Raw genomic sequence first — 26,636 nt, forward strand, 5'->3', positions numbered from 1 at the left:
ATGCAAAAATCTGGCAAAGACAATGAATACAACTTTTGAACGGTTTTTGCGTGATATTTAAATGGGTTCGTGTCAACAATTAAAATCGATACAGATTTGTTCTCAGTAAATTATCTTCCGTGATCAAATTTATTTTTCACGATAGAAATGTTTTATTGGATGCTATTGTATTCAGATGCTTCGCAATTCACATACCAGTCAACTAAGAGTTTTCTTGCCATGTCCCAACCAGCCGCTATCAGTTAATCGTCTTATCGTGAAACTGCTCCGCCTTCTCAAAGTAATAACTGTCATATATAGACCTATATCAGTATTACTCTCAATTTAGAAATGTTCTCAAATCCACTGTTTGTGTTCGTATTTTCAGTTTGACAACGTATAGAGCAATATATTTATTGTTGAGCTCACACAGACCCTCAAGATTTACAAAATATTTCAGTTGAGTGTACAGAATAAGCCTAATTCAGACAGATGGTGCGATCGGTTTTATTGTGTAGCAATTTTTTTAAATATAACAAGCTTATAATAATTTTGTGTTTTAATTTTTGAAGAAAAGTTTAGAAGGAGCTTTCTCTATCATTTAACCTGGAAACAAACAGCTTAGAGGTAGGCTTAATAGTATCCTTAATTCGTAAATAAAAAAAAACAAGTTACTTTGTGAAGCTAACTCATGTACCTTCTGTAAAGATTAAAAAAAATTACAACTCCTTTTATTTAAGCCTGATTACGAAATTGTCCCATTTCCCACTTTGGAAGCCAGTAAGTGCGTTCCGTCTTAGAGTGATTAAGGAATTTTCTAACGTTTCTGTCTTTAGGGAAGTTGTTTAAAAGGGTTATGAATTAAAAATAATAACATGTTCCCAACCACACAATATTTATTACGCCACCTCAAACCTGGGCGTAAGTTAATTTCTTTAGCGATTTATTCCAAAAAGCTTAGCCGTCGCAAGTTTTGTATTATCAATATTATTATTTAATCAGTGTCACAAAAGGAAGTTTGTGAGATAAATTGATCTGGTTCCTTATGTTCATATCTTTAATTGTGAAAGGTTTATAAAATGCTCCCAAAATCAAAGTCAAATATTTCAAAATCAAATGATGAATTATAAAAGTTAAAAGTATAAATCACGAAAAATCATTCTACGAGGAGATGCAAATTTAGGGGTCTCTTATATTAATGCCCAAAGAAAACTGGTTAAAATAGGGATACAAACCTTTTACAGTATGTACTTTTTGCAACTTAAAAGTGTTTTAACTTGATAAATTTGGATCTGATCTCCTTTGCAGATGTCCTCAAACATAGCTTTATTGCCTACACTCAGGACAAAACTGCATAATACAAGTAGCATAGTGTACGGCTAACACATGGTAGGGCGCCACACGATCATTATGTGTATGACGCCCGACGCCTCCTGTTCCACGTAGTGTTGACATTGTCACCCAGCGCTGCACGGACGATAGCGACACAGGGTAGCACACACAATACACACTAATTGAGGCAAGGTGCTGGGCTAGCGCTGCCGTTCGCTTCATCAGACGGTATCGCCTTAATTAAACGTTCATCCCGTCACCATGTTTGTCAGAGAGCGTTTCCCCGTTTATTGAAGTCTGTCAGCAACGCAATGTTAGCGCGAACCACGTTACACTATTAATAAGGAGAAACAATCAACTATAATTGAGGAAATCTTTCGTTGCCTTGAAGAGGAAACTTGCTTTCTTGTAAAGCGAAAGTGGCTCTTGCTTTAAATAACACTTCACTTCCTCGTTATTGTATACCTTTATTCTGCTCAACACCTTTAAAATTTCACATTTTACTTAAGTTTCATTTTTTATTTGGACTTCATCATTATTCTAAAATTGTTAGTTGTTAACGTTATTATTCTAATTTGTATGAATGAAAACGTGTTGAGGCAGTATTGAATCATATGTCAATGTTGCAAACGTGACAGACAGCAGATGCAAAAGCACAACAGATTATAGCTAATGTTCCACTAAACCGGACGTCATATTATACGTTTTTGTGTCGAATCTTCGAAAATCTTATGCAAAAGGTACAAATGATTTCTTTGTGAATTCGATTCGCCACTTTTTAGAAGGAACGCTGCGACCACTTTATGCATAAGGCTTGAGATGAAGCAAATTCGGAAACCCCATTAAGTAACACGCAATTGTTCGGTTATAACAATTTGGAAACAACAAAGGTTCTCGTATTCGACTGTGAGGTCGCGGTACTGAGGTATGTTCGTCTATAGGCGGGTGCCGAGGCTGCGGCTGAGGAACCCAAATCGCCGGTGAGGTCGCCCCCCTGGTGCACCTCTCCGCGACGTTACCGCGACACTAGCCTCATGATACATCGACACTGGAGGAAGAGCGGGATGGAAACTTTCCCCACGGTGGCGGCCTACCAGCCCCCCGCCACGCCCCCTTCAACCCCCAACACCCCATCCATCACGAATAAGGTAAGGATCTATAGCTTGAGTTTGTTTTATATTTGAACATTATTACCATTATTGAGAAATATTAATAATTTAAATTATTCCAAAATGTGTGAATGGATTGAGAACTCAATTTGATATTGTCCAAATGTCAAATCCAACATTCTGTTCTATTTTACTACTAAGTGTGCTATACCTTTACCGTATCAGTGTATACCATAACATGTTGCCTAATACACTTATTCGTGACAAAAAAAAAAAAAAAAAAAAAAAAAAAAAAAAAAAAAAAAAAAAAAAAAAAAAAAAAAAAAAAAAAAAAAAAACGCTCGAAAATTCAAACTTTACAATAATTGTAATCTAACTAAAACCTGTTTAAAACGATTCATCTCAGGTTTCAAAATTGCGCCCATACTAAAGTTCGAAAAACTGGATATTTTATGATGAATTTATCAGAATAGTAAAATAATGCGCTACTTTTAAAACAATTTAACACCAAGTTTTTTTTGTTAAATAAATAATAACAGAGTAACAAATGTTCAACTAAGTGCAATACCTCACCTAAAATACACTAATTACTTATGTCATTTAACTGATAAATTATAATATATTGACATCATTATGAAACTATTTGTAAAAACAGATATTAATAAAATTCAAACTTTTACAAACGTATGAATTTTATTATTTTATTCACTTAGAAAGGAATGACTACTCTTTATTATGGCATTTCTTTCTTATTTTGATCTTACAAGTTAATGTATAATAGATGCACGTATGAACAACCCTATATAGTAATAAAGTATTGTGTTCTGAATTTATGAACAATCAGTGTATCCTTTTCTTCTTTATTTCTCACATTCCCAAAGCCCACCCTCCCCGGACGGTCCAGCTCCCCCACCTATCGCCTTGATACAAACCATCCCTTACACCCTATTAGTGGTCTGGCGCCACCCTATCTCTGCCACATCAGTACACAATGAACCTCTTTACCGAACCTTCGCCTATTAGCGCGTGGGAACTGACCGCGGCCTCTCATCTCTCACTCTCACCCGTCCACCGACCGCGCCGAGTTGGAGTTCAGGGGTTGACACTGATGACACCCTGAGGCTTTCAATCTGCAGGACACCCGAGGTTTCTTTGTGGCCCTGATTTAACACCTTCTGCCCTTCTCGGAGTAAGGTGTCATTCAGCGTATTTTGTCGAAGAGTCGAAGAGGCATATTTATGTTGGACATTCAGTTTTTATTCAAAATGGTTCTAAAGAAACTCACTTTAGGTGGTTTCTAGTCTCTAAAAACTGAGTTTCTTTTTAATACAAAAAATGGAAAGGCAGTCGTGGGGCTGACTGACAGAAGTGACTGCTTCCTATAACGGGCTGTGAATGCATATCCTGAAAAAGTACGTTAGCTAATTATTAAATGGTTATTTTTTAGAATAATATGAGGCTTAATTCTTTTACATAAGTTTTATATCTTCTATTAATTTTATTCGTATTCTTTATATTTCAGATATTGCAATGAACACTGATATTATGATTTCGATTTCAGCTTTAGTGGTAGAGAAGACATTTTTAGTTTTAATTCTACCTCAATAAATAAAGATAATTTCTTTCAGAAGCATTTAATTTAATTTATTTAGTTTGTTCACACAGAATTTAGTTATGCATCGTAATGTTAAGAAGTATTTTTTTTTCAATTTTTTTGATTTAAAGGAACCGTATTGTTTGCAATCTTTATAGAGAACATTTTAGTTTTAACTCTACCACAATAAATAAAGATATTTCCTTTCATACATTATCGCTAATCCCTTAAGTGCTTGCAAACTTGAACGGCATTGTTATTATCCTCGTTATAACGTTTTAATTAGGATAATGAGGGACCTGTAGAGCTCGTTAGTCGGTTACATATCGTGTTGCTTTCTAAAAATTGCGAAATCAGTTTGTCACGTCTAATGGTTACTCATAAAGTGATCCAAGCCAAACTGACGGTATTTACATGGAATTAGCGACCACCACCCCGCACCACACCCTGCCTCTGCAGGCCTGCGGGCTATGGGCTATATTTTCTAGTTTCGGTTTAGCCTGGTAGCCGTGTTTATTATTCTAATCTGATGGTAATTTATACTAACGGGAGGTTAATTAGCGATCGGCAGGATGATGTATGGAGCTCTAAATCTTGTCGGCAGTTAGCGAGCGGGGCCTTGCCGCTTTGACATCTGCTATCGCTGTCACGCTGACGCACGTCCGTTCCGTGTCCTCTCGCTGCACGTTCGATCGCAGCCATCGTGTTCGAGTCTAGGAGTTAGGACCGACCTTCTAGTCGTTCTTGTCGTACCTGCCGACCTCTAGGATGTCGTGAAGGCTTGTGTGTCATGATTCCATCTGCTATCGCTGTCACGCTGACGCACGTCCGTTCCGTGTCCTCTCGCTGCACGTTCGATCGCAGCCATCGTGTTCGAGTCTAGGAGTTAGGACCGACCTTCTAGTCGTTCTTGTCGTACCTGCCGACCTCTAGGATGTCGTGAAGGCTTGTGTGTCATGATTCCATCTGCTATCGCTGTCACGCTGACGCACGTCCGTTCCGTGTCCTCTAGCTGCACGTTCGGTTGCAGCCATCGTGTTCGTGTCTAGGAGTTAGGACCGACCTTCTAGTCGTTCTTGTCGTACCTGCCGACCTCTAGGATGTCGTGAAGGCTTGTGTGTCATGATTCCATCTGCTATCGCTGTCACGCTGACGCACGTCCGTTCCGTGTCCTCTAGCTGCACGTTCGGATTGCAGCCATCGTGTTCGTGTCTAGGAGTTAGGACCGACCTTCTAGTCGTTCTTGTCGTACCTGCCGACCTCTAGGATGTCGTGAAGGCTTGTGTGTCATGATTCCATCTGCTATCGCTGTCACGCTGACGCACGTCCGTTCCGTGTCCTCTCGCTGCACGTTCGGTTGCAGCCATCGTGTTCGTGTCTAGGAGTTAGGACCGACCTTCTAGTCGTTCTTGTCGTACCTGCCGACCTCTAGGATGTCGTGAAGGCTTGTGTGTCATGATTCCATCTGCTATCACTGTCACGCTGACGCACGTCCGTTCCGTGTCCTCTCGCTGCACGTTCGATCGCAATCATCGTGTTCGAGTCCAGAAGTTAGGACCGACCTTCTAGTCGTTCTTGTCGTACCTGCCGACCTCTAGGATGTGTGAAGGCTTGTGTGTATCATGATTCCATTTGCTAGTGCAGGTTGGGATAGGTTAGTTGTTGACTTGGAACATACAAAATCGTAATTTACTACGCATTTTTCTCGTTGTAAACTGGTAAAGTCTTAAATTACGACGCATTTTCCCTTTGTAAACTGTCAGAGTCGTAATTCATCAATGTATTAAATGTCATCTGCTAGTAAACGTCGTCTTTCTAACAATCTACGTTCAAATTATAATGAAAGTTTTATCATTGGAAACGGAGCTTTCTTTTTATGCACTTTATACATATAACATTTCTCAATAATGTTACTGCCTGCTAAAAGCTAAAGATGTCTGACGGGGTATATAATCTGTTGCTGTGCTCTGTTCTGTTTACTGTTATGTTGCTTTTATTCTATAATCATAAAATATAGATCATGATTTACTTTCCAATGAAATCCGTTATTTATTATTCAATGGTAGTCATGTTTATGATTGGATGGAGGAAAAAGAGCCCATGCTTATGAAAATGGCTGGGAGTAAACATACGCATTTTCAGCCGTCTTGTAAATAGTTAAGCCTTTTGTTTGTTTTAGTTTCGAATTTTTAAGTCTTTAAGCAGAAAATAACATCAGCATAAAAACCCGGAGATTTTCTTTATTTTGGATTTTTGAAAGATGTTTTTTTTATTCCTATGAGCTGCAGAAAATATAAATAAAAAATACTCTTTTATACAAAAGCTTTAACTTCGAAGCAACACACATCCATTATTGGAAAAGTAACCCCAATTTGTATGTATACTATAATACACTGTATTTTGCTCCTAACAAAATTATATATAACTTCGTTTTCCCAGTAACGGATTTTAAAGTTAGTTTGTTTAACCAAATCAAGCAACTTCAAGCGTGGCTGCTACTTGGATGGGTAACCGCTGAGCTATCCTGTCCTTGCAAGCAGTCCTCCTGTCCAAGCATTGGTTGTGGTTCCGAATTCACCTTTAAGCCTTTGGTCCCCAGGTTAAGTGTTAGAGACGGTTTCTTAGACCTAACTTTGCCTGGTAAAATAAGACAATACTTTACTTTACTTTTAACTGCGCAATGGCTCAAAAAGTTATCTCTTTTCTATGGTGCCTTTAATAACCAATGCCAAGATATCCATGGTCCGAACTCTAGTAAAACTATAAGATTCGCTTGGATACTGTCAGTCATTCTGTAAAATTTTCAAACAATCTGCATACTTTGGATTGTAATAGTATTACACTTCATTTATGTATGGGCAGCACTTATCCCCCATTATCCGAAATTTAATTTTTAAATACGCTTTTGTATTGTATTGCTTACTCAACAATAGTCCTTAAGTGATCCATCACAAATTTAAACGTTCTTCATAGATGGTACGTTGTGGCTTTCTTTATTCGTTTACAAATTCAGACGCACATGTTTTATTGATATTGTAGTCTTATTAGCAGCCAAAATAGTTAACCTTATTCAGATGTTGTTCTAATAAGTAGTTTTAACGTTATTTTCTGACCTAAACGTTTTAAATAATAGTAAAAACTATAAATTATCTTCAATAAATATCTAAAAAATACTATTTTGAAACTGAAAACTATAATAATGTCGATTGATAAATTATCCGACACTGTCAGTATAGGCATTTTTACAGTTTCAACCATATGCCTATTAAAATATTGGAATTTTGTATAGCATTTGACGAAGATGTTTACGAATTTTTGCCATTGTTACGTTCAGCTTTTGTTGGTAGAAATTCTTGTAATTAATAGTATTAATAGTTTAATCAAAATACTATGATTCGTGTCTCATAAAATGTGGAGTTTAAGGTAGACTTGTATTTTAATTTTACAAATAATAAGAATTGGAGCAGTAGGCTACACGCACGTAAAATATTGAAGAAAAGTTGGTGCATAGCATACTTAATGCTTGTAAACATGCTTTATATAAAAAAGTATATTTTTTTATTTTTAGACTAAATAAAGGTTTATTTAACAATTGCACAAAATCGTGCTCCAAGAACAATATAAGACCTTGAACAAAAATAGTTATTATAACGACGTAAATTTCCGGACATTGTTAAAATATTTCCCATTCCTATCTCACCATTTTTTTATTATCAGTAACGAAACCAAATATATGATAGCATTAAAAAATATATTACATTGGTGGAGTATGGAAGTAGGTCGAAGTAGGTCAATATATTTATAATCTCTTCTCCAGTGAATGATATATTAACCAAGTTGTAGTTGGGCACTTTCCCAAGTCCGTTCTTCCCCAGACAGTCTCGTAGCTGTACAGGGTGGGTGGGGGGGGAGGTGTGATGTATCACTGGACTACACTGTGTCCGATAATGGCTCCAACCCCGCAGACAAAGGGTTAAACAGCCCGCAGATAGACAGACGGACACAACGACTGTTAGTCGAGATGAGTGATGATGGTTCACTTTCCTCGCTTCTTCTCCAGAGAGCCACATTGACTAACCCCTTGAATGTGCTTTTAGAAAGGTACATTTGACAGTAATTAATACTTCGAGTCAACCAATGAAAGGTTTCATGCAATTCAATTGTTTCCTTTGTTTTAATTGTTTTCACAGGTACTATATATTTTATTGTTAAGTAGATCAGTCTAGTCTTTCTGTTTTGAAAACTGACAAGACCAAGAACTTTCAATCAAATTAAAGAATTAATGTAATATTAGTGTTCTAAAACAGCTCTTCAGTTTATATGTTTCTTAGAAGGTATTTTAAATTACAGAAAAAATTGTCTTAAACTTGTATGTCTTGGATTCATAGAACTTATAAAACTTGAAAATTATTGTATTTTGTGTTAAAACTACAAAACAGATAAAACACAGAAGTCTAACTGGAAGTATAGTTCACATTGCGATCCAACTGCCAGACCTAGTACTACCATTGACAGGGCATGCCTTGGCACTAACGTCTTTTTTGACTGATTCTAGTCACTTAGAACAGAATTAACGTTAGTGAGACGTCTAAGTTGAATTGTTTATTGAATAAAATAACAACGTTTCGCATGCTCTTTTGATGTTAGTGCATTGACGATTTACTTTTGTGGTCACTAACTAAATAAAAATAAAACCAAGTAGATTTGTGGCTGATTTCACTCTCCAGCATGAAATAGTGTGAAAGTGCCGTCCCTAAATTCGGATTCGAACCCGGGTCTCTAGAGTGAAATTTGAGACCCTAAACAGTCAGCTACCAATTTTTTTCATATATAACTTGACAATACATAGACTTATATTAAACTTTCTCATAACCAACCATAACTATTTTACGTGAATTAATGTGGAATTTCTTCTTTTTTTCGAAACGTGATTTATTGAAAGTCCGTGGTGTGGATTGTTTAGAAATTTTACATTTAGTAAATTGAGAAAAATAATAGACTAGGGATGTCGTATTAATGATACTAAATACATTCCTGACATCATATCAATGGATTAAGTGGAAGATAATTAATAGTGTCACTACAAGAACCCACCATTTCCTAGTAGTTGTGATAGCTCCAGGCTAGCAGGTCATCAGTGACAAATCACCGGACATAGCGTGTAATCACCGGCTTGTTCACACATAAATCTGACATGTTAACCCTTCTCTTAGATTAATCGAGACACACCGGTGGGGCCTGGGGTACCTGCGGTCTATCAGGATCGATTTATGAGCCGACAACGCCACCGAACACCCCGTACCGCCCACGAAAATGAAACGAAATCTGTGCTACATAAATTCAAATTAGGGCGGTAAACAAACCGGGGGAAACGTTATCGGATGGCCCAGGGAGGTCTTCTTGTCGGCTAATGAAAGGCTAAACACCGGGTCGGATGTCGGTGTCCTGGGAGAAATTGAAAATTAGTCCCTGCGAGCGAGGCGGTACCTCGTGTGGGTTTATGGGCGCAAGCTCGCCCTTGTCTTTGTACCAACAAAGGGACACGACTTATATATCAATACAGCTGCGACAACTTATAATCCATGCACTCCTTTTTTAATTTAGAAAGTTTTTTGTGTAGGATTTGATCATTTCGTCTCTCAATCGTAAAATTTGCAACTTTTGAGGAGTATTTTGAACTCAATCAGTAGTTATCAACTTTTGATTTTATTAAAGCGTCATTTAACACATTTAGATACTAATACTTATTATTGTTACAGGAATATTTCTATTATTAATTATCTTTTCTGTATTTGACTTGAGCTTCTGTCATAAGTCAGAAAGCTCGAGTTATATGCAACACAATGAGAAATAAAGCCGATGATTGAGGAAAAACATGAAGGAATCTACAATGAATCCACTTACGGTATTTACTACAGAAAAAGTTAAATATCAAGTTTTTTATACTACTATAGTATTACGAGAAATACAGTGCACTACAGTAACGATGTTAATCAGGGTTGCTTCTAAACGATATTACGAATTCCCAAGACTTCTCATTATGGATTCTTGCGATTGTCAAAGATTTTCAAGATAAATTACGTTTGATAGTGTAATATACATTATTGAGGATTATTCCTCAATAATGCTGGTTTCAACAATACCAGCGGCGTGACCCTTACTAGCTTATTTTTCTGTATTTAAACCAATGCAAAACTATTGAAACCCTTAATACCCGTAATTGATACTTTAATTTTACTGAAACCCGTTTACGCCAGCCAAAAAAAATTCCGATATAAAGTGAGTTCTATCTGCAGTATAACTCAGATGTGACACGCAATAGTCTCCTGATATGGAGTGGTCTGACTCAGCAGATACTACTCAACCCGATTAATCGATCCGCCCGCATCGTGTAATCCAAACCGATGGCTATAACACGATCCAGTGGCCCAGATCGGACGACCTTGACCGTGGTATTGACTGTTGCCATGGCAACCGCCTCCTCAGTATAACGCCCTTTTAGGGATCATGCGTCATACTGTAATTATAAACGACTTATACTTATTTATCACAGTGATCTATTTCATATATCGCCTATTTCCTTTAATTATAAATGTTTCCAGGTACATAATTGAAAAAAGTACCATCATTGCAGAAAAGGGTCGTATGTCAAGCATTGCCTCCTTTGTATGTACCAAAACCTGTTTAGCAGTAAGCCTCCATCCCAGTCTCTCGTGTGGCATAGTTGGACGACAACGTCAGTTATCCGTATCCAACTTTCAGCGTCCATAATCCAAGGCAGATAATCTTCTACGACGTGTACCCAATTTTACGAATGCCAGCATTACACATTTTTCATGGAGCCAACTTCAAAAACGTCTATACCGAAATTTGCCTACATTCACGCTGTGCCATGTATGCCAACTCAACACAATACCAAAAAGGGTGTTGCTTCGGCAACTCCTCACAAATGCTCAGAATAAATCTATAACAATTTTTGTTACTACCTAACTTTAAAATTATTTGGCATTAAAGTATCTCCTAACCTCCGGGAAACGATCATTTGAAAAGCAAAACATCCACAAAATCACAATTAAATTAAAATTGAAGTATAATTTAAATAATACTGCCACTAAAATATCCTAAAATTGAGATCAATACTTTAAAGTGTGCATACTATTAGCAACTACTGACTTTCAATTACCGCTTGACACTAATAACTAACAGTCAAATATTACTTAATCACGAGTAGAAAATAGCATTTTCCACTTTGTTTGCGTCCAATTACATTATGCCCACGCAGTCATACACTAGGTTTCAACCTTGAGATCAATTATCAGAAATATCCTAAAGGTACCGTGAAAGACCTTTCCGAAAAGATTTAGTACACACAACCTATTTCAACATATATAATGCAATAGCCCAGCTGACCTAACTCAGTCATAATAAAGTTGTGATAGCAATAAGTTACACCATATTAATCATGACGTCACCACCGTCTCCCAGAGTTGTATGGGTCGAGTTCATCTCCCGGACACTTCACCGTCCATTTTGTCCGTACAGAGTTATTTGTTATAGGAAAAGACAAATCGCATAAGACGGAGTGATTTTGTTCACTACTCTGGGTAGAATAGGTATCCAGTCGGTAAATATGAACTAGTAAGCCAAAGAACCGACCTTGACCGTTACAGCAGTGTCTCTTGTATGACTATTGTTAGATCCAAACAAGAGGGATCTAGTGACCCAGGGAAACGACCATGACCGTGACCGAAATTGGCATAATGACACGTTCCTATATCAATCATCGTTTGGCTTATTCACCTCTATGAGTAGAATATATCTCCTGTCAGATCGATCTTAACATTCATGATCCAGTGACCAGAGAACCGACCATGACCGTGACTGAGGTTATCATAACTAGACGTCACACAGCATGAATCTTTGACTTTATTGGCCTGTATGGGTAAAATATTTTCTGCCAGATCAACACCATTATACATAATCCAGTGATCAATAGAACCAGATCAATAGTAACCATGATGTCACACTATTTGAATCACAGTGTGATTTTGTTCATTTCTCTAGGTGGACTAAGTCTCCTGTCATGTCAATATCAATATCATGATCCAGTGACCTAGAGAATGCGTTGACCCTTGACCTTGACTTCGAATTTCATAGCAACACTCACAATACAAACAACGTTATGGTTTTGTTTATCTCTCTAAGTGGAATATGTCTCCTTTGAGATATCCTACCTATGAACCACTTATCCAGAGCAATGGCCATGTCAGAGGTTGTAACAGCAATACGTCATTCTGCATCAATCACAGTGTCATTTTATATACCCCTCTGGGTGCAATATGTATCTTGTCAGATCAATATCAGTATCAATGATCCATTGACCCAGAGTACCGACCTTGGCCTTGACGGCCGTTGTCATAGCAACGATCCACTCTGCATCACGCCGTACTATTGTTCACATGCCAGGCAAGAATGCGCTTCCTGTTAGATCGATGTTCAGGGTGTTGGTGCCCTTCGCGTTTCAAGACCCTTATATCAATCGGGGTCAAGAGCTTTGTATACTCTACCGCTGCTCTTTCTGCGCCTTTGCCTCTCACGATTGATCTCATATTTTGATCGTAGTTTAAGTTTTCTCTTGCCACTATGATGATGTTTTGTTTAGTATGAATACTGCTGCTTGTTTTATTATTTTGTATAGTTTCGGTTTTTTATAAATTGAATATTGACTTTAATAATTCCTGTATACCTCATTTAATATAATTTAGGGCGTTTTTTAGTATTCTATAATATTCTGTAATATTTTGTGTTGTGAATTATGCCTATTTCACTACTCTTTCTATATTATTATTTTAGTGGGTGCCATTAGTTGTGGATAATACTAATGAAATACTAATGAGAAAATCAAGTAATTTTCATAGTTAATTTTCAAGTAATTTTGAATTGGGATTTCTATTCTAGTGTGATAATTCGTACCATTCCTCTATCAAAAGTGGTTTTTATTCTTACTCTAGCGTGGACAGAAGGCTGAATTGTCATTAAATTATAAACTATTTATTTGTAAAAAGTAGAGATGTTGTCTCTGTACTGATTTTGAAACGATATAATTTCGTAAATGAATCTCGTGCAGATATGGGATTAATCAGATGCATGTCATAATCATGTTAGATTTGTAATGTTATAGCTCTGCATAAAGTTTTAATTCTGTCTACAACTTATTTCGTTAAGTCTTTATATAAGATTCCATCTGATATTAGTTCTATTATCCATGCAGTTCACCCCTCGCACCAGAACCATTAAACAAGAGAAAGCGAAATAGGATGAATGGATGCCAAAATTGGCAGCAATCTTGCGGAAGTATAGATTACAAGAGGGTTGCGTGAACACGGGGCGAGAGCGGGGGGATTCGGTGTTGGGAGGGTAGTTTAAATTATAAGTTCTGAACTGAAGTTTCCGTATTTAAGTAATATCACAATCGAAAGTTCAATTCCAGCCAGGAAGTTAAGTTTCAAGAAACGGATGAACGGTAACTTTATTAGATTTATCTCTCTGACAGTAGGGCCCGAAGGATACAACTCTAGTAGTAGGGCTGATTGCAGAGGGTTGCAGTTGCCATGGATACGCGACGGCGGGGATGCAGTGGAGGGGGAGGGGGATGCAGCTGATGGGTGGGGGTGGGGGTTGGGGCGAAGGGCGCGGCGCCGGCACAACTAAACGGTACGACGTTGCCTCCCGCTAACCTCTCTATGTGCTATGTGTTGTGTGCTCATGTGTTTATATAGCTTTAGGTGTCTTTTTACGTGTCAAAAACTGCCTTTAGACGTATCCCAGTGCTCAGTGTCTGTTAAGTGCTTGAAGGTGTTAAAAGTATAATCTTCACTAACGCGTTATTTATAATCGCGTCAAATCTACCATCAGTGTATTTTTCATATGTAATGTGACTAAATATTTATTTCTTAACATTAAGAAATGTTCTAATAATTATTTTTATATTATGATACTGATCAAAGTATAATAAGACTAACAGACGTGGATTTGCAAGTCTCTATTTATTGACAGTATAGGAAATAGTATACGTCGTTTACTAAATGATAGTAGAGACCTTTCCGTTTTTGCTGAACTTTAAACTATCTTTCTGCCTTTAAAGAAGTAAATATTGGTATTGTTAATCAGTAGCTCTAAAATCATTTTTTTTATTTTCGGTTTCATGTTAAGATTCAACTTTTCATCCTTGGCATCACCGTAAATCTTCTAGTTTAACCGATTCTCGCTCCAGTATAACCCTGTTATCCCGGCCAAACGGCAACGCCGCACGCACAGGAAGTCTGGTATTGACCACTCCACTGGTCCCGCGCCTTAACTTATTCAAGCGGGCGTCTCCCTATAAAATAATGCATTCATAATTCGCAGTCCTGTCGGATGTCCTGCCATTAATTATCCTGAAGGTCAGTGGCCCGGGCGCGCGATGCATTATAGTCGCTCTCGCTATAATAGGGTGGCAATCATGTGATCGCCTGTGCGCATGCGCAAGGTGCATACTATACTGCTTGATTGTAAACAACGCAAGGTGTAAAGCTAATCGGGCCGTGAAATTGCGGGCCAAAATTGCACGATGATTGTTAAGAATTCTTGATCATACAACCTGTTTAGCGTTCACTCATTGTAATTGGGGTTAATTAAAATTGTATATTTACTGTATACCGTCTTTTTTATGGATTGCTCCAGTAAAATAATTAACTTACTTCCTATTCAATATTGAATTAGTGGTGCAGGAACTAAAGGTCTCCAAGTATTATTATCTTTTTCAGATTTGTATTTCACCCTATACAATACACTCGCTTGCCTAGTCAGTGCTTTTCACTCAACACCAATCTTTTTGGATAATCATCGAATTTAAATCAGCTGTAGTGTCTTTTTCTCTCGCGAAGACTGAACTCTAGTTCTTAAGGAAGCAACGATACATATCATTACAATAGAGAACCACGGTTTGCTCAATACAAGGCTAGTGATGGGAACAACGAACCGAGGGATGCCGAGGTCGAGGTCGTGCGGCGGCCTGGGTCGGCCCGACAGCAGCAGCAGCCTCGGTTCCCAGGACCAAGGGTACGGCTCTTCTGTCAACGATGGTGAGCTGCCTGTTGTCCTAGATGCCACCATACTCCACAGGATCGCTTTCACAGTTTGGCACACCGCTCTTTATCTGCAGAGACAGGTGTGGGCAAAACTGTTTATGAAGTATAATATTTGTGATTTATACAGTACACGAAATGTATAACTTGTATTGTATAAATGTATTGTTGTTACGCCGATTAAAGTTGTTCTCATCGTCTTTAACGATTTTCTGTACTTCTGTTTGGTTTGACGTTTGTTGTTAAATTTACAAACTGTGTATAATACTTTATTGTATAATTTTCTTGGTCAGCGTAAATGTTTCTTACAAAATATCACTTCTTACAGCACTTAAGTAGACCTGTATTAAAAATCATCACATGAATAATTATCTTCTAATGTATAAAACAATAGTTTTTAATCTGTATATTTAATCAATTTGTAATATATGATGTATTTTTTTGACACAATTAGAGGCGTTGTGGTTCTGACCATCTAACAATTGATTGGTTATAATTTTCCACACAATATATTAAATATTAGTATAATAAATATTTAGTCATTTTAATTTTCCTATTTAAAAATACTGTTGAGTACACAATATATTATAAACACAAATTAATTATACATTCAACATAATTTATACTTCCACTATATAATAAGTTTTAAGTTAAATTTTAAAACTGTCAAAAAGATTTATATATATATATATATATATATATATATATATATATATATATATATATATATACAAAATAATTGAATCGTAAAAAGTGAGGGCTCTGTGGTGTAATGGTAGCACATTCACCCGGCAAGTGAGATATCCGGGTTCGAGTCCCGGCGGAGCAAGTACTTTTTGCGATTCAATGTTTATTGAAATTAAATTAGGCTATTGCCACTTATACAAATTTAATGAATATATATACATATATATATATACATATATATATATATATATATATATATATATATACTTATTGCTTTTACTACAGTAGTAACATTTCCTTACGACCTTGAAGTCGATTTTTATGGAATCATTAATATATATATTCTAAAAAAGCTATTGTAAATTTGGGAAGTTTTACTTTATTACCCTAACAGTTGGATAGTCAACTAAGTACAGTGTAGTAAAAAAACTAATACGCAATTAAATCATATAAAGTGTGTTCTCAAATTTATCATTTCGAAACGGTTTGTCGTATTGACATTCAGTTTGGCCCAAAATACGCTGTGAATAGCAATAGAATTGAAACGTATGAAATTGTGTTTTTAATTAAAATAAAGAAATAAAAACTTACTTAAATAAAAATAGGAAATGTTCAAAATTTGTAATTCCCATTAAAGAGACACTCGCCACGCGCACGAATACGGCGATTAAGCCGCGGTTGAAATGAGTGGTGGCGCCACCGCCTGCATTTAATTACTTCCGATCTTTTAAAGCTCCCTTAAAGATTTGTTGAGTGTACTTTTATATTAAGTTTCTTCAATGGATCTCGTGTCCGCGGACGCTTCATTTCTAGAGGAGGTCATTATAGCATATTTATTGCAAGTAGTTTTTTACGTTGTTAGAACGGATTATTTTGATAATCCTAAATTCAGTAAAATATTAATTTAGTAGTAGTTATTACAACTAATTTACTTTGCATTTTTTTTGTTAAACTATAATGCCTATAAATGGAAAATTATATTTAAAAATATATTTCTCAAATTCTGTGAACTATTTGTAATCCTGCAATATCCTACTTTTTTGGATTTGTTTCTTTACACACATAGTTACGAATAAAATGGAAAAGTGGTTTTAAATTGTGCTCAACATTGTTATACAAATACTTCAAAATATTTAACAATATAGACTAATGTAAGCCAGATAAACTAAAATGATTAAAATGAACGTTAAACGTACAACGTGTATGTGTTTCCTCTAGTCGCTTGAAATTAGGTCTAAAAGAGAGTTTAAGTATAAAATTAAGACGTTGAAACTTTGTTTATTTTTTAATTATTTCAAAATATGTGGATAATGATATAGTTATAGTTTTCAAACAATTAAGGTAACTATTGACTTTAGCCATTTCACATTATTTGTAGTATATATATATATATATATATATATATATATATATATATATATATATATATATATAAACGCTTAAAAATTATACATAAAATAAATTAAGGAACTAGTAGTTGAATGGAGTAACATTTACGTCTCTGGCCATCGCTGCTGCCCCGTTGACGTTTGTAAAACATTCTTCGAAATAGTGCATACATTAACATATCAGAACTGTACAGAATCCAATCAAAAATTCTTGAGAGAGATAAAAATATTACAATATCACCCATTCATAATTCTTGGAATACTGTCTAAAATATGTTATTATTAATTATAGGGTTTGAGTCCATAACATTTCAAGAGAACATGTTTTAGATAACGGGACTAAAGTAAATACTATCAAACATTATTTTGATTTCTTTTACTGGTACAATGATTTATAACATGCTATATTTTAAATAAAAACATGAATGGTTGGCTTTAAACACAGTTATACTATACCAAATTGTAAGCCACTTTGCAAGATGAAGAAAGTTGTCTTTTCGACATGGGGTATGGTGTAGAAAGCAAGTAACATAGTTTAGTTAGTAAATAACTCATTATATAAATTTATTTAATTTAGTGTTTGGAATAAACCATTCTCGTACAACAAAATTAAATTAGACATTTCTACAGTCATGTCCCGAGTGTAAGGGAAAGGACACACGGCACGCACCTTTCAGGTGGCATTGTCTGTGAAGTGTCCTTAGCTCGTCCTGCTCCTGCCCGTCCCTTTTAAGAGTTGTCAACAGACTCTTCTTCCAGCCAAGAGAAATTCCGGTCGCTCACTGTCTTCGTGTTTTCTTTTGGAATTGTGAGAGTTCTCTTTCCTTACAATGATTTCTTGTCTTCAAATTTACGTAGACTATTTTGCTTTGTAAAGTACACTACATATGTTACAAGGTCCTATTTCTTGTATATCCACATCTAAATAAAAGCATCTGAGTACTTTCACTGTCGAATGAAAAGACGGAACAAGCAACGAAACTGTGCAACAAATGCAGATGTGCAAACGGAATGCGGAAATAATAACAGGTTTCTGACTTTTGCCATCCTTAATTAACAAAAATGGCACTTCGTTTTGAGGATCGGAGTCCATCTTCTTCGGCAGGTTTCAGCAAACACATTTTAATAAGTATACTTAAAATGTGTTAGGTGTACAACACATTTTTAAAATCAATAATTATGTGACGATAATGTCATTGAAGTCGCGATTATCAACTAGAAAATTTTTATGTTAAACAAACTCAAGCATATACATGAGGGTCCACTACCAACCAAGTCACTACACAAAATAAGTACACTGAATAACAGGTCCGTAACCCACTAGCAACGTTGAAAGACTCAACGTTACTCCCAAACAAAAGAATGCTGAAAATTATATTCCATTCGACTTCTCTAATGACTTAAAAAGTGGTTAACTAAACACAATAATCCCCATTATCGCCGATAATCCGTTATTAATATAAAAGTGTCAACAAATGTGTGTTTAGTGTAGTGTAATTTAAACTGTAATAATGACATTTGAAAATCCTTATATGCTCGTAAAATTAATTATTTTACAGACATCACCAACCTAATCGCATCTGAATAGCTTAAGCCGTAACGCGATGGAGTGGCGCAGCGTTGTTTAATCCGTCATCTAATTTAAGCCAGTCACAGAAGTGACGCCGAGTAGCAGACTTTTAATTAATTGCTTTCTCTTTGTAAAGTTCCACTGACAAAAATTTTTGCTTATTTTTCCACTTGTTGTTTTCCACTTTAGGATGCAATTCATTGAGTGAATATCGTGTCGGAAGGCGGTTATGAGTTTTTGATCTGTGTAATGTCTGTTCTATCATATTTTTTTAATGGTAAATAATTTTTATTTTTGTTTCAGCACACCAACGATGTCCCGGTTAGGACACCTTCAAGACAGAAACAGGTAGGGATTCCTAAATCTTGCTCTTTTAGAGTTACTAAAAAAACTTTATTTTAGGGTCATCACATCTTTATTTTGTCTTTCCGATGCTCAAAATCATCATATGTACCGAAATTTTTTACTTTGTGAACGTATAGCTTATAAGGTTTCAATTCCAGAAGGGGCATTTTATTTCAATTCTCACAATACTCGCATATGAAAGTTATATTTAAAAATGTTTAGCTTTTTAAAATATATACTCAAACCTGCAGATTTACTGAAAATGTTGACCTTGAGAAAATATTTATATGACTATATATTTAGTTCATATGATTCCAGTTATATAATGTACATTTCAGAAAAGTAATCGCAATTGGAGATTTATATTTAAGATTCCGTAACTTTAAAAAACTTCTACTCAAAATCAGCATCTGTACCGAAAATTTCAACTTAGTGAATATATTTATATGCCTAGTTTGCAAACATTTATTTTAATGTTATACAATAATCGGTTTACAGTAAAACGGATTATCATTAAAACCGAACTGACTGGTTTAAAGTACATTTAGTAAAATAAAAAATAAAATAAAAATAAAATTCACTTAAGTAATGCTTGCACATAAGTATCTGATTAGAGATTTCTTGACGATTTTAAATGATTTAAACTGCAAAAGTTGTTACTGACAACGATGGAACGGCAGACCGGGGTATGCACGGCCTTTAATACAAATTATGAAATACATTTAAGATTGGTATTTTTCTACTATTGGAAGTGGACTTAGTTTTAATAAAATTGTATATGTTTTATATGTGAAATAACAGTTTTTCCCTCCCTCTGATTCAATTCAGTAGTTTCTAACTGGAATATTGAATTTATGATTCGCTTTAAACTCTGTAGAATCGGTATTTAAATATAATAAACATCCTATTAATTTACTTCATATGTGCAAAATAGATTTTTTGAGTTTTGAATATTAATGAGGAAATACAAGTTTAAAAAAATTTCCATAGAAGATCGCCGATATCACTTGCTTAGAATACCTTATAATTGTTGGAGTTTCGGAGAGAATTAAAGTTATCTAAAAACATATTAATAGATTTAAAACTTGTTAGACACTTTTACCATTTTTATACTAAAAGCATACATTTTGCAATTAAAAATATATGTATCACGTTTCGTTTAGTTAACTTTTTCGATATTCATCTATAATTGAAAATTATCGTACAATGCTTGAAGGATTATACAATTACGCAATACATATTTGATTAATTTTCATCCACTCTTGGCACTGCAATATTTTACTTAAATATCGTTGAAGGAAGGAGTTGGTACAGCATTTCCTTGTATGTACAGTTTTCAGTAATTATTGTGGAGTTTTACATCCCTGCAAGCACGTTCTTTCCTTCTGTGTCCATTAATCAGTAAATTTTGCCCATTTTCGTTTATATAATTTTACCTAACTTTTCTTAGATGAAAAATTTAAAAGGGCTTCGAATGATCTGGAATCAATTACGTGGTTTTAATTCTTGAGTTGTTTTAATTTGAAGACGATTGAATTTGAAATTTTAAAAGTCTGTATATGTCAACATGCTACCTGTTCCTCCACATTCTTGATACGCCTTGTATTAATGATAATTATAGCTTTGTTCACAAGTTATTTTAAACTCGAACTCAGACAACAACGATGATGTCTAATTATACTTCATTCATAGGCATTGTTAGAGCACGCTCCAAGGAGTGTGTGTGGGGCCTTTACAACACTACCGGCTCCATTCATCTCCAACCCTTTCGCGAATGCTAGGGGAGTTCCCTTCCTCTCCGGAACAATACGGACCATGCAAATCTCCCGCTCGATTGGCCCACTAGCGTGCTCCGGACGGGATCAACTCATATACCCGCGGTCGGGTCATGTCCGTGCCATAAATAATGGATGCTCGCTTGTGCCCGCATTAATAAAACATCCATGAACCGCTCGTGAGCGCCCTAGGTCCACTCAAATCTACACAAGTCGGAAGGCCAACTCATTTCAGTGTTGTCAGTTCGGATGGCAAGTGCTCAAGACCGCGCGGCGCGGCGCGGCTGCTGCCCTCCGGTGCCAATCTTTGTTGTCCTTTTGTCAAGCTTTCACTCCATTCTCGATTTAATACAATGTAATATCGAGATTAAATTATACGTCGGCCGGTTGTGAAATGCCCTCTGTTAACAAAAAGGGAAAGGTTCTCGTTTTCGTGCAGACCTCCCGACACAAAAGTAGAGATGGTGCCTTCGGTTCCAGTTGTGTAATAGAACATATGGTTTTTCTAGCGCAGAAACCTAGAGCCGATTTTAATTATACATGTGTGTAAATAGCTTAATCGTAAAAGGATAGAGGAATTTCCTCTAAAAAGTGTTTAAAATATGAAAAATAATTTTCCTCATACCATGTTTATTCTAGCTTGACACATTAAAACCTAACCGTAATATACGTAAATAAGAGTTAAATCAGTGTCAGCTAGCCATATGCGCACCCTAAAAGCGGAGATTTTTAGACTCAGTCTCAGTCTCTAGTTATCTGACGATGCTATAACTATTATTTCTGCGCCGAAAGGTTGCAAACTAGAAATATATCATGTTGGGAAAAGTTTATCGTTTCATAGTTTTAACCCTTTCAATACCTTCCATTTCGACTTTCACCAAAACTAGCGCAGCTGACGAACGAATTCTTTCTTAGAAATATTCCTCTTCCGATTTCAAGTAAAACCAGTTTGTGCGGTTATATACTTGCAAATTGGCTCTCAGCTCCTAGACTAATAGTCTACATTAATCGTGCTTTGGCTTCCTCTACATTTTACAGTTGGTTGCTCTTATTCGAATGAGGTAAATTAAAGATGACCACTTAAAAAAAAAAAACAATAAAATGTATCGATAGAGCGTGTAAGTGGTCCCTTTTTCTTGTAAAAGTGTTGCATATTCTAATTAAATTTTGTTTTTATTTAATTTTTGGAATTTACAAGGCAGTATTATGGTACTCACTATGAAAGACATTTCGAATCTTGAAAACCGTTTCAGAAAGTTCTTGTATAACACTAGACGATTAGAGACGTTTATACGAAAGAAGACGACACGGACAGATGAGACATCTGAGACACAAATTGGAATCGTTCTCATAACATTTGTGCCCGTCAAGTTCGTGCGAGCCTCGAACAATGCTCAGTGCCCTATCATTACTCCACTTCCTCTAGGAAAGGCCGTATCGAGTCCCCCAGAGGACGCCGCGCGGGCGGCCCATAAAGCGGGGTGTCACTCGGTCCGAGGTCCGCGCCATTAACCCCTGGCCTTGATTGTTTTTCAATTTTTCCGCGCCCCGATAGGATCGGAGCCGGGCACGATCTAGTTCCCCTGCCGTCATTATCTCCGTCACCTGCCCCTGATTAACGGCTCATTCTGCAGAAGCATTATCGAACGATAGTATGCAGAACCATTTGCTCATTACCCTAACAATGACGAGCGCCCGCTCCACCTCGTGATCGAGGTTCCGGTATCTCTGGTGGGGTTCTCGGGCGCTATCCCTTATTTGGGTGGCTAGAGCGAGGTATCTTCACGACCTAACCCTGGTTGAGATCGGGGTTCAAGGTCCACTTTTGTCATTTTCGTGGTAATATCATCCTGTCTAACGGAGTAGGTTCATGAAACACGCTCTTCCAACACCGCATCATTGGATTGGAAGATTCCGGTATTTCTGTCATCAACAATTTCTGTTTCCACTAAAGTTTGCGTGAAATTTAAAGAATTGCCCAAAGTAGTTTTCCCAATTCGTATTACTTAAGGACGTCGTACTTTAAAAACTTTACTATTCAGTTCTTCTGTAAAAATCTATTTTTGTTTTATATTCTTTACACGCTCTTAACTGTGGATTAGCTCATATTTGTAAGGATGCGAAATAATTACACAACACAAAATAGATTATTGTTCTGATTTAGCAACGTAAAATGGTTCCTCCATCATTTCTGGTGCTAGTAAAATTAAACCACTTAGGTCTTTTTATACATTTTTACAAGTTTTATACATTACAAGTCAAGTAAGTTATATATATATATATATATATATATATATATATATATATATATATATATATATATATATATACTATATATATATGTATATCCCCATTCTCCCCAAACTTAAATTAATATTCAAAATTTCTAGTCGAATATCAATGATAACATTCATTCAGAGTTGTGATTATTATTTATGGTAGTAAATTACAATGTATTTAAATTTACCGTTCACCTTACAAACCTCACCTGACATGATTTCATAGACTATTTAATATATATATATATATACATTAATTAAATTTGTATAAATGGCAATAGCCGATTTAATATATTAATATAATATATTTTATATGCAAGGTCAAATTGGTTAATCCGTACGTTCATTAAATTAGTGGCTGAGCTGAATAGCCTTTAAAGTTGAGTTTATGCAATGTTTCTACTCACGCTGAATAATAAAAGCAAGAATAAATGTTCTGTTAATAGCAGAATAATTTGTGGTATCAAAAGATGATCTTGTACTTTATATATAGCCTAACCCATTTAAAAACTCTTTTAAACATTTCCCATGAATCCACCAACTTAGTATGGAAATTGATGCACCATCGTGTGCTCATTGTTCTTTCAAGGGAAATTTTGATAATTGGGCCCTCATTTTTATCCCCAGTCATGTTCCCGACCAGCGCCTACTGCCCCATCATTGTCCGCGTGGGCGCCAGCCCCGCCGCGCGGCCCGGCAGCTCGCCGGTCTCCCACGCCCACACCACGGACCTTCGGACATCCCTTTGAAGATATGACGAGAGCCTGAGACCCGTGCATCGTGTCCGATTTAATTAATGATTAGGTGCTGTGCGTTACGCTGGTAAAACCAAAAGAATACTTTTCCAAGCGACCAACGTTGGCTTATCTCTCTTTTTGAGTACGCTATCGGTGAAATGCTGACAAGTACCTGACGCACACAGTAAAACTAAATTCCATTAACTCTGCAAGAAAGGGATGACCACTGTAAACGATAGGTAAAAAACGTTGTTTGTTGGTTTGATATAATAAATTATAGGTTTATTATGAAATTCTAACCATTCTCCCCAAACTTAAATTAATATTCAAAATTTCTAGTCGAATATCAATGATAACATTCATTCAGAGTTGTGATTATTATTTATGGTAGTAAATTACAATGTATTAAATTTACCGTTCACCTTACAAACCTCACCTGACATGATTTAATAGACTATTTAAGAGTCTAAAAATTAACAGGAAACATTTTTTACACATACCTGTGTGGTATTTGAAGAGATTACAAAAATTATAAAAAGGAATCACTAAGAAACGCTTAAACACCACCCTCGCTCGACTGCAGAAAGACTTCCAAATGTTAGTTTTTGAGGATGAGTTTTTAGAGGAAATATTTTGTCGGAGAAAGAAACAAACACACTGGGTTGATAAGTTTGATTAGTTAAAGTCATTGATCATTGAAATTTTAAATTCAGTAATAAAAAGCCATAAATGAGAAAATGGGTTACAACGTGGAAACAGGTCTGTTAATACAAAAACTTCGATAATATGTCTGTGCTGAAACAGTAGAACAACTATACGAGTATAAAAATTGTTAATTGGTCAAAAATGAAACTCAACATATCACTTTAAACTGTCAAAGTTAAATAAATATTTTTTCAATTTTATTTTATTTAAATTAATATTCTCAATTCTTCTTTATGGGTGTCTATTATGATTCTGCTTGTTTTCTCTTTGCATAAAAAAGGAAATGTGAATGTCATTTTTCAACAGAAATTAAAAAAAGAACCTCTTCACCTATATTACAATATATTTTGCAATTTAGGTGTCTCTGATGTCGAAACGATATAAGGAGTTCATTTTGAACTTCTTCATCGCTGACTTTTATATCTCTTCAGACGAACTTGAATCCAAACTCCAGGAGTCAAGTCTGTGACAGCGTCAGACTTCAGACGCTGAACGAAGAGGAAGGTGAACTTGAGCCAAACTCATCCATCACTCATATTAAATCAACCATTCCCCTACAGTAGGACTAGTCTTGTCACAATCTTCAAAATGATACGCCACCCATGTAAGATTACGTTTATGGTTCCCTTCAACTCTTCTCTTTGAGCGAAGAGTCCTTACTCTTTTCAAGTAGTGATTTACGGATTGGGTAACTCCATCCTTATATCTTCATTGCCTTCGACAGCTATCCTCGATTTGCGACAAACACGAAATATAAGTCTGAAGCGGGGAACCGAAGCAGCCCCATTCAGAGTCACCAAAGGCTTCACATCACTGACAGAAGGCTGGAAGTGTGGATTTAAAAGAGTGAGTGTTGAGCAATTTTGATAAATGTTGACTATGTTGGATAAGTGAGTTTCCTCTTTTGATTAGAAACACCAATATTTTGAGTATCAATGTGAAACTTTTAATATGTCACACAAATGAAAAAATTGCATTTTGTAATGTTTCATGCAAAGATAAATGTGCATCTATCTCGGTGTAGTTAAGTATGAAATGTCCGTCAAAAGTTTGAGATTTGTTAATACTCAAGACAATTACGTGGGTACTAAATACCACTAGAGGCAATACTACTGCAAATGTTCCACAACTGGTTAATCCTTTCACAAGTCTTGCGGTTGTTACGTTCAATAATACATTGAAGATTTTATTGCCAACGATGGGATTGATTGCGTGCAATAATGGTTCTTTACGTCTCTGAAGTCATTTAAGTAGCTCATTAAAAGGACAATTCTGTCATCGTTTCACTTTAGTACGCAATTAAACTGATAATTAATAATTTAGCGACCATTCTGGGTTTTATTTTTTACCATAATGAGCCTTCGGATAACATTATTTAGTGTGCAAAGCTGTTCGTTAGTCGTGGTTTTCGTGTTCTTATAATTTATTAATGCACTTGGCGTATGATTGCTAAATGTTCTAAATTTTCTCTATTTGTCAATTTTCCAAATAATCTTCATCAGTTTTTGCTTAAAATCTCTGTCAAAATGTATTGTCACAGTTTCTGCTCAGTGTCATAAACAATCTGTATTAAGAACCAGCAAATCAAATCAGATCTTTGCTACGTACTAATTCACAACTGGAAATACTCGAGTTCTTGGTCAATCATTTTTTGACACAGACACACACGTACGTTAGATTCCATGTTTGCAAATTCGTCTTGGTAATAAAAACACTTAAACAATGTCTGACATCACCGAGGTTTTTACGATTTAAAATTGGGCGTGTGCTTAAAGATAACTGTTTATGAAAAATGTATTAAAAACTTTTTAGAGTATATACAAATTATTCACTAAATTATATGTATGATCGAAAGCCCATTATTTTCAATACAGTATCTCAGATCTTAGGCTTGCGAGGGTGCTCTCATGAAAATCGCACTGCGTCGGAACATTGCTAACAATAACTTCCTTTAATAATTAACTGGCTGTAAGACTTCTGACCAAAATTAAGAATTTAATTCTGGTATAG

At 35.9% G+C, this 26,636-nt stretch overlaps 1 protein-coding gene across 9 annotated transcripts in view; it reads left to right on the forward strand.

Moving 5' to 3' along the window:
- LOC124364927 (tensin-1-like) overlaps positions 1-26,636 on the forward strand; it is a 565,111-nt gene that overhangs the window by 406,818 nt on the left and 131,657 nt on the right. For 8 of the 9 annotated variants that reach the window (XM_046820745.1, XM_046820750.1, XM_046820752.1 and 5 more), the window contains one exon: positions 19,089-19,133. In XM_046820745.1, the coding sequence (XP_046676701.1) occupies positions 19,089-19,133 (45 nt within the window). Of the gene's footprint in view, positions 1-2,252; positions 2,460-19,088; positions 19,134-26,636 lie in introns of all 9 variants that reach the window. The other variant, XM_046820747.1, reaches the window with a different exon arrangement.

This window comes from Homalodisca vitripennis, chromosome 6, assembly GCF_021130785.1.
Source record: "Homalodisca vitripennis isolate AUS2020 chromosome 6, UT_GWSS_2.1, whole genome shotgun sequence".
In the NCBI taxonomy this organism is placed as follows: domain Eukaryota; kingdom Metazoa; phylum Arthropoda; class Insecta; order Hemiptera; family Cicadellidae; genus Homalodisca; species Homalodisca vitripennis.